The 20,034-nt window shown below is 43.1% G+C and overlaps 1 protein-coding gene across 1 annotated transcript; it reads right to left on the bottom strand.

Annotated features, from left to right (window-relative positions):
* Window positions 1-10,923: 10,923 nt before the first annotated feature.
* RPS15A (ribosomal protein S15a) lies at window positions 10,924-18,279 on the bottom strand. Its single transcript, XM_059154283.1, has 5 exons — window positions 18,147-18,279; window positions 16,936-17,073; window positions 16,219-16,298; window positions 12,284-12,369; window positions 10,924-11,069 (listed from the first exon to the last, which is right to left on the bottom strand). The coding sequence occupies exons 2-5, from the start codon at window positions 17,066-17,068 to the stop codon at window positions 10,976-10,978; spliced, it is 393 nt and encodes a 130-aa protein (XP_059010266.1). The 5' UTR covers window positions 17,069-17,073; window positions 18,147-18,279; the 3' UTR covers window positions 10,924-10,975.
* Window positions 18,280-20,034: the final 1,755 nt, after the last annotated feature.

Genomic DNA, 20,034 nt, shown 5'->3' with positions numbered 1-20,034 from the left:
TCTATCTGTCAAATAAATAAATAAAATATTTAAAAATAAATAAATAAAAAGAACTTATACAACATAATAGTACTCATTTATTTAAAAAACAGTTTTTAAGGAACTTTGATGTACCAGTCCCTGTCCCCAGCTCAGGACCCCAGCCTGGCTGATGGGAGCAGTGTCAGCCCGGTTTAGAAGAATCCTTCTAATACCTACAACAAACATTTCTTGTTATCTGAGGATGTGCTGCCATGTAATTTGAATTAACGTTAAAGTGACTCAACACCTCACTGGCCCACTACCCTACTGGCTCCCAGGGGGTCTACACTTTCTGCAAAGTGCTCTTAAGTATTTCTGGGAGTCCCCAAGTGGTGCCTCACCTGATGCATGGGGAGGCATCCCCTCCATGAGGGGCTGCCGCCGACACCCTGGGACCTTCTGGTATCAGGTCCCACAGCAACCTGGGAGAGTAGGAGAGCATGGTTCTCTCTCCTCTTATGTGTCTTACCCTCTATCGGAGGGCTCCCTAACGGGGCTTACAAATTTTAGAGAAACACTTTCCACGTTTACATCCAAACCCTCTGTCCAGGAACAGATCTGGGAATGTCTCCAACAGGGGCTACACCGAAAGACAAGGCCAAATTCAGAAATACTACTTTTCTTGGATTAACAGGGCTGTCTGGTTCTTAGGCCTCTTCATGGTCCCACCTCCCCGCCATCTGACAGACTTATCAAGACAGATATAAATCCCAGAGGGGACCCCAAAGATACCTGTAGAAAACTTCACTTACGAGAACATCCCCAGACCTCACCCCTCTTTGTGGCAGGCGGGGGAGACATCCATATTTTCAGGCCGTGCAGCACTTTTTTTTTTTTTTTAATTTATTGAGGTAAAATTCACATAACATAAAATGAACCATTTTAAAGTGTACAATTCAGTGACATTTAGCACATTCACAATGTTGTCAGATCATTTCTATGTTCCAAAACCTATTTGAATCCCAAAGGGAAATCCACACCCTTTAAGCAGGCGTCGCCCTCACTCCCTCCCCCCTATTCCCAGGCCCCTATAACCACGAATCTGCTTTCTGTCTCTGTAGATGAACATATTCTGGATGGCTCATATAAGTGGAATAACACAGAGCGTGACCTTCTGAGTCTGGCGTGTTTTTGAGGTTCAGCCACGTTAGAGCATGCATCCGTGCTTCCTCCCTTCTTAGGACTGAAATGATACTCCACTGTACGGACAGACCACATTCGGATTATTCATTTAAGTGGGTCCCATATTTTGGCTCTCCTGTGAATTGTGCTATGAACCTTGTATACAAGCATTTGTTTGAATACGTGTTTTCAAGTCTTTGTAGGGATACAAAGAGTGTACCTCAGACTGTTTACCTCAGAGTAAACACAGTAATTCCGTGTTTAACCACACTGTTTTCCGCGGTGGCTACACCATTTCACGTTCCAGCAGCAATGTCTGAGGGTTCCAATTCCCCACATTCTCACCAACACTGGTTTTCTTTCCATTTTTCTATGACAGCCATCCCACTGTGCAGTGGTATCTTGTTGCGGTTTTGGCTGACATTTCCCTCACAATTAATGATGTTGAGCATCTTTTCATGTGCTTATTGGCCATTTGTATTATGTCCCCTTTGGAGAAATGTCTATTCAAATCCTCTACCCATTTTTTAATTACCTTGTCTTTTTGTGGTTATGACAGCCCATAATAGATTCCAGATTCTAAACACTAATCAGATACATGACTTGCATTATCTTTCCCCATTCTGTAAGTTGTCCTTTACTTTCTTGATAGTGATAAAGATTTTCAACCATGATATGTATCCATTGTATCTATTTTATTATTGTTGTTGCCTGTGCTTTTGGGGTCATATCTAAGAATCCACTACCAAACTCAAGGTCATGAAAACTTACCGGATTTTCTTCTAGGAGTTTATTTAGTTTTAGCTCTTATGTTTAGGTTTTGACTCATTAAATTTTTGTATGTGATGTAAGTTCAAGGTCCAACTTTCTTTTGCACATGAATAACCACTTATCTTGGCACAACTTGTTGGAGACTATTCTTTCTCCATTAAATAGTCTTATCACCCTTGTCAAAAATTAATTAACCATAGATGTATGGTATTTGTGTTTCTAGACTCTCATTCTATTGATCTACGTTTGCCTTTACTCTGAGACTTCCATTTATGCATGTTACATCCTTGTTGGTGTAGCACAGGTCTCAGGCTCTGACCATTCTTCTTCATTCTTGTCTCCTTCTGCAATGTGGCCTGAATAATCTCAACTGACATGTCTTTAAGTTCAAGGGTTCCTTCTCTTGCTTGCACAAAATCTACTACTAAGCCCCTCTAGCGAATAATGTTTCATTTCAGTTATTATACTCTTCAGCTCCAAAATTTCTATTTGGTATCTTTTCTAAATTCCTGTCTCTTTACTGATACTCTCTACATGCTGAGATATTGTTCTCCTGGTTTCCTTTAGCTCTTTGAGCATATTTAAAACCATGAGATTAAGGTCCTTGTTTAGACTTTAGCTAGATACCTGGGCTGCCTCATGGACAGTTTCTATATATATATATATATTTTTTTCCCTCTGTGTAAAGCCATAATTTCTTGTTTCTTCGAACAGCTTGTGATTTTTGTTGTTGTTGAATACTGGCTATTTTGAATATGTGGCACCTCTGGAAGTCAGATTTTCCTTCCTCTCCAGGTTTACCGCTGCCTGTTACGGGTTCCTGGTGCTTGCCTGCATGCTTAGACTTCTCAACTATTTGTGTGACGTCTGTGCTCTTTGCCACTGAGGTCTGTGTTCCTTCAGCTTATTGGATAGCTGGTATCTTGGCAGTTACCTTAAATATCTGGAGCCAAAAACAACAACAAAAAAACATTTATTTTTTTATTTTTTTAAGGAAAGAAAGAATACTCTCCTACATCTTTGCAAAATGGAACTGTGTCACAGCTAACTCGTTGAACACTTAGCATGACTGCTTAGAATTCTGCCTTAGCTTCACTTCCTTCTCACACAGAGCCCGAAGGCCAGCAAGAGATGAAAGCTTAGGGTCTTCTCAGGCCTTTGCTGAGTTTATGTCTCACACTCTTGTTTGCATGTGGCTCTTCTCAATTCCCAGGCATACATGGAAGCTTTGAAAAGCTGTATTCCCAAACATAGCTGTCCCAACCTCTTCTTTCCCAGACTTCTTGTCTATTACTTGTCCCAAGTGTTGTCCCAGGCTGCTGAAGCTAGTACCTGTGCCTTTAAATGTTTTCGGCAACTGCCCTCGCCAATGGGAATGCCCTGAGTGAAGAAAGAGGAAGCCTTTCCACCTATCCTTGAGGGAGGAACCGGACAGGCAGACACCCACAATCACATTCCTCAAAAGTTAAGTCCTATCTTGCTTCTTCCAGCACCAGCAAGCAGCACCGGACATTTGGGTGCCCACCCTCATGGCATTTAAAATGCCATAGCACTCTCACCATAAAGCTGCAGCGTCTCTCTTCACCACATTTCCCATTTTAAGTTTTCCGCTAGATTCCGGAGTTCTTCAAAAGCTGATTCTGACACTATTGGTCAGTTCATTAATTGGACTGGGAGAGGGAGAGATTTCTCTATTCTCCATTCTTGGTGGCCCAGCACTTTTGGAGCACTCTGTGTGTGGAGAATAACTCTACACGGTGAGCCTAAAGATCCCCAGGGTGGAGGCCAGGGACTTGTTTTTCCCAGTCTCCCTCCAGACAGTAGTGCACTTAGATCCTATCAAGACTGGCCTTGCAACCCAGAATACATAAAAAAATAAATGTATTAAGGAACACAGGGTGCTCTTGTCACTCGGGATCATATGCTCAGCACATAATCCTCAACATCTCATTTCATAACTAACACTGTTCGGGCCCCAAGGAATGTTCTCACCTCTTGCCCTAAAATCTCTCAACAAAAGGCAATTGTATCTGAAGGTCACAAAGGGGGTTGCAGCCTCTGCCAATGTTGTAGACAAACACTGTTTCAGAGTATAAGAAGGAAGTGTTGAAAACACTTGAGAGAAATGACAAATTAACTTAAATAACTTCAAGTGGCATGCATGCAACAGATTATAGCATAACAGCAATGCGGAGCACCCATTTTTTAGCTTCTCTTCATGTATTATAAGCTTATTATAGCTGAGGAACATTCTACAATCTAAACAATTTATACCACTAATTTGTATGTAGGAGACCCAGACACAAGACATGTGAAGTGACACCATTTACATTAACAACTAGACTGACAATGAATACTAGAAATGCAAAGTTATGTAATATAAATATTATACAAATTAATGAAGTTTTCAAAATATTTAAAATTTTCAGCTTTAAACAATTCTGATTTAAAACTTTGATACTGTACTTTGTGTTTTGTCCTATAATTTTAATACTTTTGAATATTTTAGAAAACTTTAGTTTCTAAACATTAAAATTTTTACATTAACTCTCACATTTTCTATAAAAATATATTCAAAATTCTTTATATTCTGAAGTTGTAAGTTCTGAAAACTACATTTTCTTTTATGTCCTTTAGGTTGTTACTGCCAATAGAATATAAATGACACAAAACTTTTGTAACAACGTATGCAGTGATTTTATGAAAGTGAAGGCAAGAGAAATAAATTTTAAGGAATAAATATATAATAGTTTATAACTCATGAATGTCTTCATTTTATTTCTCTTGCAACTATTGCTGGCCCATCAACTTACTCAGATATATGCAACCATTAAGTTGTTTTCTTGATATTCTGCCAACTTCATCACATAAAAAGATTTTGTTTAGGGTTTTGTTGTTATGAAGCTGTCAAGGTAGGAGAATTGAACATATTTTACTAAAAAGTTTGTTAGCTTGAATTGTACCTTTTAAATATATAGATATACGGCACATAGGCCCATTTTTGAACTTGTGCCCTGGCACTGTCTGCCTGCAGTTGGGGTGTGAACTTCTGATCCAAAGAACACGGCTTCTCAACCTGGGGTGACTGCTCCAGGCAGGGGTATGTTACCATGCCTGGAGACAGTTCCGGTTGTCTCAAGGGCATCCCGTGTAGAGAGGCCACAAATGTTACTAAACATTCTACAAGGCACAATGATAGGTTCCCCTCCACTCCTACCCCAACGAAGAATTATCCAACCCAAGATGTCCATAGTATCAAGGTTATTCTAGTAAGAGTGACAGAGAAACCTCAGGCTTCTGGAAATGATAGGGGCAAAGAACTCAGGAGCATGTGAGGCATATGGGATCACAGAGGGAGCAGTGGTTCTAGACAAAGCTGCAGCAGTTCTGCCAGCGATGGGCCAGAGGTGGAAAAGAAATGCCATGCCTAACCGCAAAGCCTCCAACCAATTCTCTGGCCCTTCCAGAGGCCTTCCTTCAATAAACTAGCTTGAGGGGCTTCTTTCTGTTCCTTGCAACAGAGAACACTGACTGCTAAAGCAGGTAGGACCACTATCCCAGCCCCCATTTGAGAGTTGACAAGATTGGGCCCCATAACATCCCAGAGCACAGTAGTCAAAGTTGGAACTGCAGCTCTATTCGTCTGTTTACAAATGAAGGCCTAAAATTCAGCTCAAACCAATAACTTTCAGCTCAACCAAGTACTTCTTTTTAATTAAGAGGAGAATGTTACTTCTTGCTCACAAAATACAACATAGGAAGAGATACAACACCATCTTAGGAAGAGCCCAGCCTCCAACACATGAAGACCTGCTCTAGCTTCTCTGTGCTGCTCTAGACCAATCCTCTTTGTTATCGCCCAAGTAACTTTTTCCACATGGCAGAAATTATGACAACCAGGAGCACTAAATACTTTTACCTTACAATTTCTACCATTCCAGAGAGAAAAACTTCAGATCTTCCAAGTTCAAAATGTCCTAAGGCATCTTTGACCTGGTTTGAAGTAGGTGCCCCATTCAGGGACTGAGTATCTGTCAAAGGGCTGGGAATTAGGGATATTTAAGACCCCTGTAAACACTTTGGAAAGGGGATAGAGGTGGTTAATGGGAATAAACCACATTCAGAACGAGTGCTACAGCCCCTCATATCCAGCCAAAGAATCCCTTTTATTATTCTGTATCCCATCCTATTCCTTTTTGTAATTCAGCAAACCCTTACCAAACCTAAATGTCAGAGGTGGCTTGTTATCAGGAGGTGAGTAACAAACCCAAGTCATTGGGTCATTTTTTGCTCTTCCTACCTCCTACTGCTGGATGGCTAGATCTCTGCATTGCCACTCTGAGGCCTGCAATAATGGAGCAGCTACTCTTGGTACAGAAGAAACAGACACAGAAGTCTCCCACTAGCCACTAAAGGCTCCAGCCTGGAAGTAACAGACATCACTTCTGCTCTCAACAAATGCACTGGCCAGAATTGGTCACATGCAAACTGCACATGCGCACATGTGCAGGGAAGAACCTGAGTGTTTTGCAAACAGCTCCAATTTACCACTCCAGCATTTTATAAGCACTGTATGTCATCTTTACAACCATCACAGGAAGTATTACTATTATCCCCATATTAAAGATGAAGAAACACACACACACACAGGAAGGCCAACCGGCCAACGTCACACAGCTAGCGACTAAGGCCAGCATTTGATTTCCAAGTCCATTCTCCTAAGCATCCTTTTTTTTACTGCCTCCCTTGGCTTGTGTTGTGTGGCGTTCAGCAATTTCGTTGCTCATTAGATAACGCAAACATAAGAAGTGGGGACCTGGATGCCAGGACAATGACCTTGTAAAGTGCCACATCCCACTCTATTCCTGATTCTTGGGTCCAGGAATTCTGTGCACTCAGCATAGTATAGCACAGGCTCTAGAAAGGGCTCCACTTAAAAAAACCACATGCTCAAAAAAAGAGGAAAAAAAAAAAAGGCATAGTCTCCACAGCTGTGAGGGTCAGAGAGGACTTTAAAACACGCCTACATCCCCCTTGACAGACTACATGCTGGCCATACAGAGATCGTCACGCAGATTCCCTCCGTGTAGAGGTCAGTCTATTACAGGTTAACAAGCTCGTGAGGGCAGAGACTAGATGCTTGTACATCCTTGTACCCCAAATGCCTACTAAAACATCTCATAAATACTATGTTAAAGACCACAAGGCATGACAGAACTTAAGGGCCAGGAAACAGCCTGACTTTGCCACTTTGTAGCATCTTGAACCAAAGGCTTCACAACTCTAGTGTTTCACATTTTTCACTTAACAAGAGCCCTTAATAGTAGCCATGATGTGGAATGTGGAATCATAAAGGTTAAATGAGATGGTTTATGTAAAGCTTAGTTCCACACCTGGCATACAGTAAACATTCAATAAGCACTAAAAACTATTACTCTTAAGGCATTCATATTTTTAGGAGAAAAGATCAAGTTTAACAGCACATGTTCTTGTGGAGGAAGATTTATGGCGGAAGTGACTTTTTAAGCTGGCTTTTAGGAACATCTCCAGGGAACAGGCATTGGCCTGGGAACCTTAAGCAGACTGAGGTGTAGGACATAGGGGTTCAATTTCAAATTAGGATTCGTGGGTGTTTGGAAGAACAGCGGATTAGACTGAAAGCCAAGTGAGAATCAGATTTGGGGCCTCCCAAAGCTGGTTTTCTTTGGGGTCAGGAGTGGAAACCAAACTCCCTAGCCTTCAGTGAAAAGTTAATCTCTCAAATGTTGACCAGACCAAGAAAGACCCTCTCTCTCTTGCCCAGAGAACTCAGTGCTCTTCTACCTAGCATGTTAACTCACATTGCCCAGAGGTTAAGGCAAAACAGCCTTTAAATAAGAACATAGGATTTAATGACCATGAACACAGATGTCCTAGGAGGTCATCTTTGGTAGTGGTTCTTGTGACTTAATTTTTTAGTTTTTCATCAAAGACTCTATGCTCTATGGAATCCCTCCAGAAAAATGCATGGTTATCAATTTGCATGTTCTTTTCAGAAAGTTCATCTCTCTCTGACACAGGTCTATAGATTTTAGGTTAAGAACACAGGGTCTGGATAGGTGCTGTGGCCCCTTTTAACAATGTCTCAAAGTGCATCTGGTAGGCCCAGATGATCAAGATGCTATCATTACTCACCACCCTAACCCCCCTAACCTCGCCCTGCCTGTGGCAGTGGCAGGCTGGGAGGGAATGCTGGTTCCACACCACACCAGAGGCAAGTCTTCCTGCCAGAAGGAACCTAAACTGTCTCCAGACCCTCAAACCTTGGAGTCTAGCCTGGACCAACCAGCGCACAGGTCATGTTTACTGTATCTATTTACTTGGTCTCAGAAATACCGGCTCAAGCCATCTGCTTCCCCATAAACACAAGGGACATGTGCTGTTAAATCCATCAACTGGCCACCCAATTTTCCCAACCTCAGCACCTACTTTTTTCTACCCCTGACCACTTCAAAGGATACTGGATCCCCACTAAATGGTGGGGACCAGGGCATCTGGGTGGCTCAGTGGGTTAAAGCCTCTGCCTTCAGCTCAGGTCATGATCCCAGGGTCCTGGGATTGAGCCCCACATCAGGCTCTCTGCTCAGCAGGGAGCCTGCTTCCCTCTCTGCCTACTTGTGATCTCTGTCAAATGAAGAAAGAAAATCTTTAAAAAAAAAACAAATAAATAAATAAATAAACGGTGGGGACCATTTTCTTGCCTATTTTAGTACCTAATTATCAGTGCCCAGGAAGATGAGGATTCAATCAAGATGTACTTACTGAACCATCCACTCTGCCAAGCCAGTTATGGGAGAGATACAACAGTAAACAAAACGTGACCTATCTTCCAAGAGCTTAGAGTCTTAATTAAGAGAACTATCAATAATCAGCTCTTTGAAAAATTCTTCTGGATTCACTTCACCTGTGTCTTGATAAATTCAACTGCATATATGACTGTCAAGTACTAATTAACTGTACTTTACATAATCTCATCTTTCCCCTAACAACTATTAAGTAGGTTTTCTATTATTCCCATTACGCAGATGAGGAAATCAAAGCTACTTAGCAGAAAAGCACATTTAATTTCTGATCTGCTAAACCCCTAAAGCCCACATTAATTATGCATGGTCGTCCAAATAATAGAGCGCCAAACCCAGACACACTTGTCTACTGGCTTTCTTCTAGCATTTTACTAAGTGAGGCCAACTAATCAGGGCCATTTCTTACACCTCTAAGGCCAGTCTTGGCATTCCTAGCTAGTTTCCACATCTTAGAGTGACCCATTTCAGAAAGTTACATTACTGAATGCCCGCCATGCCCCAACCCTGGGCTATTTCAAGTGCGCTCTCATTGAGCATCACTATGGAGTAATTTCTTTTTACCTAACACAGGGAGTCCCACAGAAGTTGTCACATGCCAGAGAGGACCTTACAACCAGGGTAGTGCTAATTTAACATCCCTACTCAGACTGAGATACTGGAGTGTTAAAAACTGTCTGACCTACCAGAAAGTCAAAAATAGTCTTCTAGATGAGTAATCAAAATAATCAAATCAGGGGTGCCTGAGTGGCTCAGTGGGTTGAGGCCTCTGCCTTCAGCTCAGGTCATGGTCCCAGGGTCCTGGGATCGAGCCCCACATGGGGCTCTCTGCTCAGCAGGGAGCCTGCTTCCTCCTCTCTCTCTGCCTGCCTCTCTTGTCTTATTATGCCTGTCTGTCAAAGTCTTAAAAAAAAAAATCAAATCAGTGAAAAGTGTCCTTTTCTGAGAAGGGAAAAAAAAACATATCAACCTATACATCCAACAGCTTTTAGAACCTCACATCCTATTTGATGTTAGACTTCCTAGAATCAGGGCTACAATCTGGCAATCTTTTTTTTTTTTTTTTTTTAACTTTGCCTCACTCGACTAAAAGACAGTAAGAGTAGTTGCTGTCTTTTTTATAAGGCTGTGAGCTGCCCCATTCCCCCACTCCCCTGCCTGGCAAATTTAGCTGACCAGGTGCACAATGACCTATCTAGGCTCTCATCCAAGCTTCCCTTCTCCTTGGCCAGACTCAGACCTTCCAAGAATCAATTCTAACCTGTGCTGTCCAACACGAACACCAGCTACATGCAGCTATGAAAGTGGCTAGTCCCAATTAAAACATGCTTTAAGTATAAATAATTGTCTAGTATACATAATTTCAGAGACTTAATTCAAAGTAAAATTCCATTATCTTATTAGCGACTACATGTTGAAAGTCTATCATCGTGAACACTAGTGTTATTATAAAAACCAATCCAATTGTTTAATAGTTTTATATAGCCACTCTAAGGTTAGAGCATACGTGTGGCTCTTGTTCCATTACTGGACAGCAAGGCTTACAGAAGGGCAGTGGAGCCCACAGCAGCTCACTGAAGTCGCCCTCCCCTCTTCACTGACTGAGTTCGTTACAAGCATTCCTCAGGTGAAGTGGCCCAGCAAATTAATTCTTCTCGATTCCATGAATATATTGTGATGGGTTTACAGTCCAAACTAGTTCTTAAAAGAGGTTTCACTTTTCTAACTGACATCTTACACAGATTACTAAAATGTTACTAATACGCCATCCAAATTTACTGAGATGCATCTTAGTGATCTGTGGGCTCTAACTGTTTCCTGCCTGCTTCCTTAGGAGCACTTACACAGTTCTATAGCCAGGTCATATTTTTTGGTCAGTTAACAAGAGTACATGAAAAGTGTACTGTCAGGCTAAAAAGAGGAAAGGCACCACTCCTTCCAGTGTTAATCTAAGACTCCTGAAGGGAAAGCATCACCACCTGGACCCCAAGCCAGATTCAGCCAGATACAATCTCCTCTGGCGAGCCATGAGCATGATGTTGTGAGTTAGCACAAGTCAAGACTTCCTCCTCCTTCACTTCAGGGAAACAGCATTCCTCAATTAACACAAAGGCTGCATACTGCTCCAGATGCTCTTGCTAACTCTGCTGTAAAGTTCAAAACGACCGAGTGAAGCACCAGAGTCCATTGAGGCATTTTATTTGCACGTATGTATTACATCCCTAGAAAAAGAATCCCAGGATTTTCCCTCCTGTGTGTTTTCGTCTTGCTTCTTCATGGTCCATGATGCCAGCTGAAGTTGTCAGTACAATGAAACTATGGAGAGTTAAAAAAGAAAATGCTGGTGAGTTTTTCCTAAAAATAGTTCAACACAGAGCGGCTTTCTCGTACAGAAAAAGACCAACATTCCTAAGTGCTTAAGACGCTTTCTCACAATAGGACGCAGAGACTAATGTTGCCTACTCAGGCTGGCAGTGCAGGCATGGCTCCTGGAACCCAAAGACCCAAATCTGAAGACCTCAGCTAAACAACACACTCACAGCCCTGCCCTGGGCTAACACTGAGAAACAACACTGTTAAGCTTAACAAAAAACAAAGACAACTCCTTTAACCTCAAAATGTCACTTTCTGTTTTCAGGTAAGGAGACAGAGTTTAAAGCAATAAAGTGTTGATATAAACTTGATTCAATTGTTTCTGCCACTTATATGATCACAGGCAAGCTACCTGTAAAGAGACAGTCAGATGGACAATGGAAATGCCATTTGGCCTGGCGACCTCACAGGGATCAAGGTAAGACACATAAGGTGGTATGCCAACTCTGAGGCATTAAAATTAGTATATCGTAAGTAAATCAAAAATGAGTCACTCATAACACAACGTAACTATGAAGTGGGGAGTAAATTCAACCACATCACCAACCATGATTGAGGCGGGGGGTGTGGGGGTTAACTTCTTAACCACAAACAGATTAACATTTACTGTGTTGTGTCAGATACTAAAGTTCTTTATCAGAATTAAACCACATAATATAAGAGAATTATTACCATTTTTACAGATAAAAATGATATGTAAATATCAATATGTAAATGATAATGAAGAAACCAAGGCCATGAGATACCCAAGGCCTCACAGCTTTAAGGTAGAAAACCAAGGATGTGAACTCCAGCTCTTACCAAGAATGAAGAAATGGAGTTTCTCCAGAGACCTAACGCTCAGAAGTGATTCCAACCATACAACGGGATCCCAGTGAACATATAGTATCAACTATAAGCACTAAGCCAAAAGAGCAGACATTAGAGGACATACATCTGCTGTCTCTCAGTTAGCCTGGACTCTCACAGGTCTCTCAGAACCTGAAGCCTAGGACATGAATACCTAAGAACTAATCCTTGAGTTAAGATGGTTGGAGATGGGAGACAATTACTACTATAACAGTAAAAACCCAACAAACAAAAACTCAGCTCAAGTCAAACTACACAGTCAGCAATCTTTAGCATTAATTTCTTTTAAATGAGGAAAACTGACTCACCCAAACTGGCGGGACGGGAGCAAGTTATTCTGCCATTTTTCTAGATCTTTCAGTTGTACATCAAATCTGGGGCTGATCACTCCACACTGTAAAAGCATAACAGAAAACACTGTTCACGTCTTAGCAGTAACAGAAAACCTTAGTACACAAACATCATTTACATCTGAAGAGTATACAAAACAGCCAAATCAACATTTCATGGGTAACTATTCTATGCCACCTTGATATAAATGTCATTTGAAAAATATACAGGGGGCGCATGGGTGGCTCAGTGGGTAGGGCCTCTGCCTTCAGCTCAGGTCATGGTCTCACAGCTCAGGTCATGGTCTCACGGTCCTGAGATCGAGCTCAGTGGGGAGCCTGCGTACCCCCCCCCTCCACCTACCTCTCTGCCTACTTGTGATCTGTCAAATAAATAAACAAAATCTTAAAAAAAAAAAAAAGAAAGAAAAATATACTGAAATAGGATTATGCCTGCCTAGGGAAAGAAAAGTATTTAGAAAGTCACACATGATGTGATGAGCACTGCGTGTTATACTGAACTACTGAATCACTGAACCAATGATGTCGTGTTATACTGAACTACTGAATCACTGAACCAATGATGTACTCTATCTTGGCTACTTGAATTTAAAGAATTATTTTTTAAATATGCAAAAAGAAAAAAAAGCCAACAGTAGGCAAGCCTGGGTTGGCTAAGTTGGCTAAGCGTCTGCCTTCACCTCAGGTCCTGATCCCATGGTGATGGGATCAAGCCCCCTGTCAGCTGAGAGCCTGCTTCTCCCTCTCTGCCTGCTGATCCCCCTACTTGTGCTGTCAAATAAATAAAATCTTCAAATTAAAAAATATAAATAAATGAAAAGTCAACAGAGGAGGGAGAACAAAAGGCAATGCATGGGAAGGTCAGGTTCACAGTGTGTATCTCTATGGGCTAGGGAGCTGTCCCAAGACAAATGGCCAGATTTTAAAGAGGTTAAGATACCAAGCCTTCGATGGAACTGTAGTCCAACTTTTTTTTACACAGTAAGCCTGAGATGAATGTGGAGGGTCTCAAATCCTTCACTCATAAGCCAAAAATGCGAAGTATTCAAAGTATTAGAATTTTTAAAAAATAAATTCTACAGACACTAAACTAAAATCTAAGAATTGGCTGGTATTCCTCATCAGCAAACTACCACGATATAGTTACAACCCCAGGCCAAGTTTTCCAAACTTATCTGGCAAAATGGGTGAAAGGCAGAAGGAGCAGATTCTTAGTTATCCCACCTGTTTGCTACCGGGACAAAGCAACAACTATCTTCCAATGTGAGAACTCTCCATAAGAGCCAAAGTACTCACTCTAATCACTGAATTATACGAAAAGCCTAAAACACAATAAATGTTCTAACATCTACCAACAGGCTATCTGCACTTACTCTAGTCTCATTCAAAGTCTCTGACTAGATCAACTGGGTTTACAAAGTCAAAGCCAAGGGAATCAAAAGACTCCCTCATTAGAGATAAACATGACCCCCCACCACCACAGTCCTACTCTACAAATCACTAATATACTTCAAAAGTATCAATGCATAAAGGTTCCTGCTACTTACATAGCAGAAACGGATCATTTGAAAACACTCAGCATTAGTACTAGTGAAGTGTAAACTCCGGAGAAGAAAGCAGGTATGAGACACTTGTGTGCCCACATAAATACAAGTCCCAAAATGCCTAACAGGAGACTATGAGGTTAGAACTTATTCAAATCTTTAAAACAGTTAAGACGTCCACAGGCAGATCTGAACCCAAAGCAACTGAAAATGGCCCAAATCCCCTAAGTCAGGAGGCCCACTCGGACTCTCCTTTTCATAACATGATCTTAACAGCTATGGTGTCACTGAATTGTCAAAGGCAATCCCACAATACAGATGGAGGAATAGGGAAATGCCATCTTTCTCCAAGCAAGCTAAATGGTAGACTTTCTGAGGCCTCCACTCCACCACACCCAGGCTTTTATTTATTCCAGCAAAATCCCTCACTCAGCTAATAGCTAAACCTTTCCCAAACCAGAATTCCTATCTAACTTCTAACACTACCTTACTTCTCAACACCACTAAATTTCCACAGTATGGGGTATATCCATCTCTTGCATGAAGGTAACTGAGGAAAGTGTCCTACAAAGGAGGAAAACTCAACTTTAGAGAAACTGAAAACTGAAGTTTGCTCTGGCCAACCAAAATCAAACGGCTAGGGGTGCCTGGGTGGCTCAGTTCAGAGCATCTGCCTTTGACTCAGGTCACCTGAGATGGAGCCCAGAGTTGGGCTCTCTGCTCAGCAGGGAGCCTGCTTCTCCCTCTGCCCTCTGACTCTACCCACCTCCCTCACGCTCTCTCCTCTCAAATAAATAAAAGCTGCGTGGGGGGCGGGGGAGAGACAGCTAAGGAGCAGGATCTGGATTTCAACTGCCTCTTAGCCAGAATATTTCAAATTACTTTACCACAGAACAAGGATGCCCACAAAGGATTTCCACTTGAGAAATACTCTGTTCAAACTTATTTCTCATGTTTTACATATAGTTGAATGGGTGCACATGACTTACCCAACTTAAGTTTTTTGGGTTGTGGGTGTTTTTTTTTTTTTAAACATCAAGTCAGTCTTCCGCAGGACAGAGTTAAGATGTTCTATCAACTACATACTGTAACCAGCTCTCCCACTGGTTACCAACTAGTTGGGAGACCTTGAGGATAACTCCTATCTCAGCATCTCAACTCCTAAAATTAGGAAAAAGCACATCCTCTTCCGGGCGCCTGGGTGGCTCAGTGAGTTAAAGCCTCTGCCTTCGGCTCAGGTCATGATCCCAGGGTCCTGGGATCGAGCCCTGCTTTGGGCTCTCTGCCCAGCAGGGAGCCTGCTTCCTCTTCTCTCTGCCTGCCTCTCTGCCTACTTGTGATCACTCTCTCTCTCTGTGTCAAATAAATAAATAAAATATTAAAAGAAAAACACACATCCTTTTCTACTTCAAGAACACACTGTGAGGATCAGAGTGACTAGAACAAAACAAAACAGTCTCATAATTTACCTGAAAACTCTTCTAATCCCTCAGAAAAACTTCACCCCCAGTAGTTTTCATCTAACATTAGGTATCAATCCACACATCAACAAAGTTCACTATACAGGGAAGCAACTTTGTAAAACAAACTGGTGGACCAGACAATAACCTTACCAATCAATCTGGCCCCTGCCACTAACCACGACTCATTTCTGGGCCTGTTTTCCCCTCATCTGTGTTGGCCACAGGATGGCAGGCTCCATGTAAATCTGAAAGCTAGAAACCTGAACACAAAAAGCAGGGGAGCAATTCAGGGACCCTAACTTGTTAGAGACACCTATCCCCAAAATACATGCAGTAAGGTTAGCCACAAAGTCAACAGACCAAACAGATCCACCAGGCTGAGAAGTCAAACTGAAAGGGAGTACGAAACTCCCATACAGACAGCAATACAGCCCGCAATGGCAAAAATGTAGGTATTAATATTGTTAGAGAACCACATTCAGTCACTAACACAACTAATGAAATCAACATAAAATCACCGAGAGGAGGAACGGAAGTTATTTACAGCCCTGCCACATCACAAGTTCAAGCCAGTGGGTGAGCAGCAGAACATCCCGTATTCAAAGAAAATCCTTTCACCCCACCCTACAGCAACTCCCCTCAAAGGGCCCACACTTCACAAACATTACAATGTCAACTAACAATCTGGAGAAATACAACCCTGGAGAACAAATCAATTAAAATGTGACATAAAAATTAATGATTTTAATCAACTCCCTTTTTTTTCTTTTACCCTGATAGAGCAAGCACACCACTAATTTGGTTTTACAAGGGAAATTACAAAATGTTTAGCACCATGAATAATTCATAAGAAGAATCTTCTATGTGGAAAATAAACAATTCTTACCTTGTTCAACCTGCCTGTGAGGTTCACAACAATCTTCCCCGCTCTGTGATCATCAATGATTTCAAATTCGCCAATGTAACCTACAGAACATAAATGGCTGTATTAAAGGACAGACGGGAATTTCAGAGACCGAAGTATTTATGCTGTAGTATAAATTCCCACTTTGCCTACTAGATGCTTTCACATTATCTCAGTGACTGTTTCTCTAATCGGCTTAGGCAAAGACAGTTGCTCCAAACCAAAATTTGTATAGCCTAGTATTTTAAACTTGGGGGCCAACACCCAAAAACAACCCCCTCTGCAATTCCAACAGGAGGATTGTTTTCCCCTTGCTCCTCGCAAAGGCTGCTTTGTGCCCAAGACAGAGAGCAATTCTCCTTTCCATTCCAAAGCCCTCAGGAGAGCTCAGGACACGCTCAGTGGTACGTTGCAGCCGCAGTATTACACAGAAGTGGCCAGGTTAGCTCTCAAACTATTAGCAGAGCAACGGTCACAAACTTCCTCCTCCCTTCAACAGTCCTAACTTCCTTGGGGCTTCCTGACTAGCTTCTGTCCAAGCTTTCCCGCCTCCAGTCTAATTCACCTGCCTCAGTCCCCCAGTATGACTGCCATCACCCCCACCTCACCTCCCCAGTCCTCTCCTGCACACTTCCTTTCTACAAAACTGATTCCTTTAATATCCTCCCATGAAAACACAGGACACAACGACACACTTACCGTGCTTCATCATCACAGTGAGAAACCGGACGATGACTTTGGAGCACGGCCTAATAAGAACCTGGCGTTTGCCTCTCTTTTCAGCATTGTTGATGCTCTTGAGAGCATCTGCCAGGACATTCATGCGCACCATTATGGCTGTTCAGGGAAGGAAAAAAAAGAGTGCTTTACCGGCATTCTCAACCTCAAAAGGCACCCAAGCATTCCAGGGCGAACACCTCCGAAATTTCCTTTCGGCCTCGATCAGGAAGTTTTCCTACCTCTAAGCAGGCACGTCCCCGAGGGCAACGGCAGCTACCAAAACGACAATAAAAGCTACTACGGTCGGTCGGTTATTCAAAACGGGGGCCTGAGAATCACCGGGCACGTTTTCCAAACTTCTCAAATCCGGCAGCACCTGTACTTTTTAATGTTGTCCTCCAAGTTAACCAACTCAATGTCAGCCTTGTCCTAACATCCAAAGGACACCACTGTCACGAACACAACTAATAAAACGCCCGTTCTTGAGCCAGCGACCATCGTGCCCCGACGGCAAACTGCACCCCAGTGGCAAGGAGGAACTTTTTACGTGCACCGGACTCGACTCCACCCTAATGGGCACCAAATCCAAGACACCCCAGTAACGCTGGGAGAAAAAGGATGAAGACCAAAGCATGCTTCAAGCTCCAACTCTAAGGATCCAAGCTGCTTCCTCAAGCCCAATCAAGCATCAAGGGAAACCCTGGAGCCCACAAGACCCAGGTTAGTTCCTAGCAAGCTGCCATCCCAGGCAGAATGCAGTCTTCCCGGCTAAGTGGCCTCGGCATCCTAAGCAAGCTCACAGAACGGCAGCAGTAATGGGAAGCTGCACAGACCATCGGGGCCCCCAGCCCCGATGCTTCCCGCCGCCCGGAGGCAAGGTGCCGCCTCAACCACTGAGAAGAGGTCCTGCAGCCGCCCAGTTGGGGCTACCGCCTCTCCGAATGGTCGACAGCGTTCTGGTTCCCGCCAGTGCTGCGGCCTGCGCCTCACAGAACGGCCTCCCCAAAGTGCAGAGCGTGGGGCGGACGGGCATGACTCTCCCCTACGCCTGCCCAAACCCCCGAAAGAGCAGAATCCTCGGCCCAAAAGGACCCTGGCATCATCAGAGAGCTCCGAAATGGAGGCTCAGACCGCAGGATGGCCCAGATAGCCAACGGATGATGTTGGGTCCCTCAGAGAGAGACACTCACCGGCAAAGAAAGATGGCGGAAAGAGGACGGGAGGGGCGAGCGCACGGAGTTATGGGAAGCGGGTAGCCTATCGCGAGACTTTAAAAGGCGAGCCAAAAAAAATACTTCGCCTGGTGGATGAAGGCGGATGAAGGGGCGGAGCCTCTTAAGGCGTGAGACGTGGAGAGTCGATAGAATCAACCGCTCCCGGAGAGACCAAGGGAGAAGGAGAGGTTAACTTCCTTCTGGCACTAAATCTGTAAAAATGAAACTGAAAAGGGCCCAGATATTTGCTAACTTCGGTTGTAACAAGCGCTTACCATTTAGAATAAATTTTTATATTTGGGTTTTTATAGTTGCGGGTCTGAAAGGACCCGCACAAATCGATAACTGCCTCTGCAGGGGGTGTTTTAGAAACTGACACTTGCTTTTCTCCGCACACAATTTTGGTTTTTTTCAAATCTGTGTATAGATTATTTCTTCAAAGAAGGAAAAAATATATTTTTAATTCTGTGCTTCCTTTATGACTCTCCTTTTTTTTTATTTTTAAGATTATTTGAGGGGCACCTGGGTGGCTCAGTGGGTTAAAGCCTCTGCCTTCGGCTCAGGTCATGATCTCGGGGTCCTGGAATCGAACCCCCAATCGGGCTCTCTGCTCCGTGGAGAGCCTGCTTCCTCCTCTCTCTCCCTGCCTGCCTCTCTGCCTACTTCTGATCTCTGTCAAATTAATAAATTAAAAAACAAATCTTTAAAAAGAAGATTATTTATTTGAGAGAGAGCGGGGGCGGGAGCGCAGGTGAGGGCAGAGGGAGAAGCAGGTTCCCCACCAAGCAGGGATCCCTGAGGCTTAGTGCAAGGACTCAGGGATCATGACCTGAGCTGAAGGCAGACACCCAACCGACTGAGGCACCCAGCTGCCCAGGATCTCCATAACTCTTATAAATCATTTACTGGGGTTCCAAAAGGATTCTTTCTCCTTCTGGGATACAGTTTGGAAGAAGCTGCAAATGTTTCAAAATAAACACTCAGGATTCTTGAACCAGTAGTTTTTAACTATAATAATGCACCCAGATAAGAACCAATTTTGGTTAAGTCTCTTACCTTCTCTGAACCTTCCCTACATGTAAACGGAGGGAGAAGGGTTAATAATAATGATAATATGCCTTAAAAGTTATTGGGGGGGGGGCGCCTGGGTGGCTCTGTGGATTAAGCCGCTGCCTTCGGCTCAGGCCATGATCTCGGTGTCCTGGGATCGAGCCCCACATCGGGCCCTCTGCTCAGCAGGGAGCCTGCTTCCCCCTCTGTCTCTGCCTGCCTCTCTGCCTACTTGTGATCTCTCTCTCTGTCAAATAAAATAAATAAAATCTTAAAAAAAAAAAAAAAAAAAGTTATTGGGGAGGGGCACCTGGGTGGCTCAGTTGGTTCAGCATGGGACTCTTGATCTCAGTTTAGGTCATGATATCAGGATGGTGAGTTCAAGGCCAGCATTGGGCTCCACAGTGGGCATGGAGCCTCCTTTAAAAAAAAAAAAAGTGATTGCCAGGATCAGATAAGATAATGGGGCAAGGGCTTGCACAGTGTCTGACATACAGAAAATACTCAATGTATTTTGATACTGGAAACAACAAGGAGTTTTAGCTATTAATTGAAGCCAGGTTCTGATACCCTGGGCGGGAGTAAATTCTGGCTCAGCCCTCTGTGGAGCTGAGTGACCTGAGACTAGTTACCTAACATCCGAAATACTTGCAATAGTGTCCTTACCTTGCTGCTTTCACCCTTGACCTCCCTCTACCACCCCTGTTTTTCCCACATGGTAGCCAGAATGACTTTTTTTTTTTTTTTAAGATTTTATTTATTTATTTGACAGAGAGAGATGACAAGTAGATGGAGAGAGAGGCAGGCAGAGAGA

The sequence above is a fragment of the Mustela lutreola genome, chromosome 17, assembly GCF_030435805.1.
Source record: "Mustela lutreola isolate mMusLut2 chromosome 17, mMusLut2.pri, whole genome shotgun sequence".
Lineage (NCBI taxonomy): Eukaryota > Metazoa > Chordata > Mammalia > Carnivora > Mustelidae > Mustela > Mustela lutreola.
This window is presented reverse-complemented; position numbering and strand designations above follow the sequence as displayed.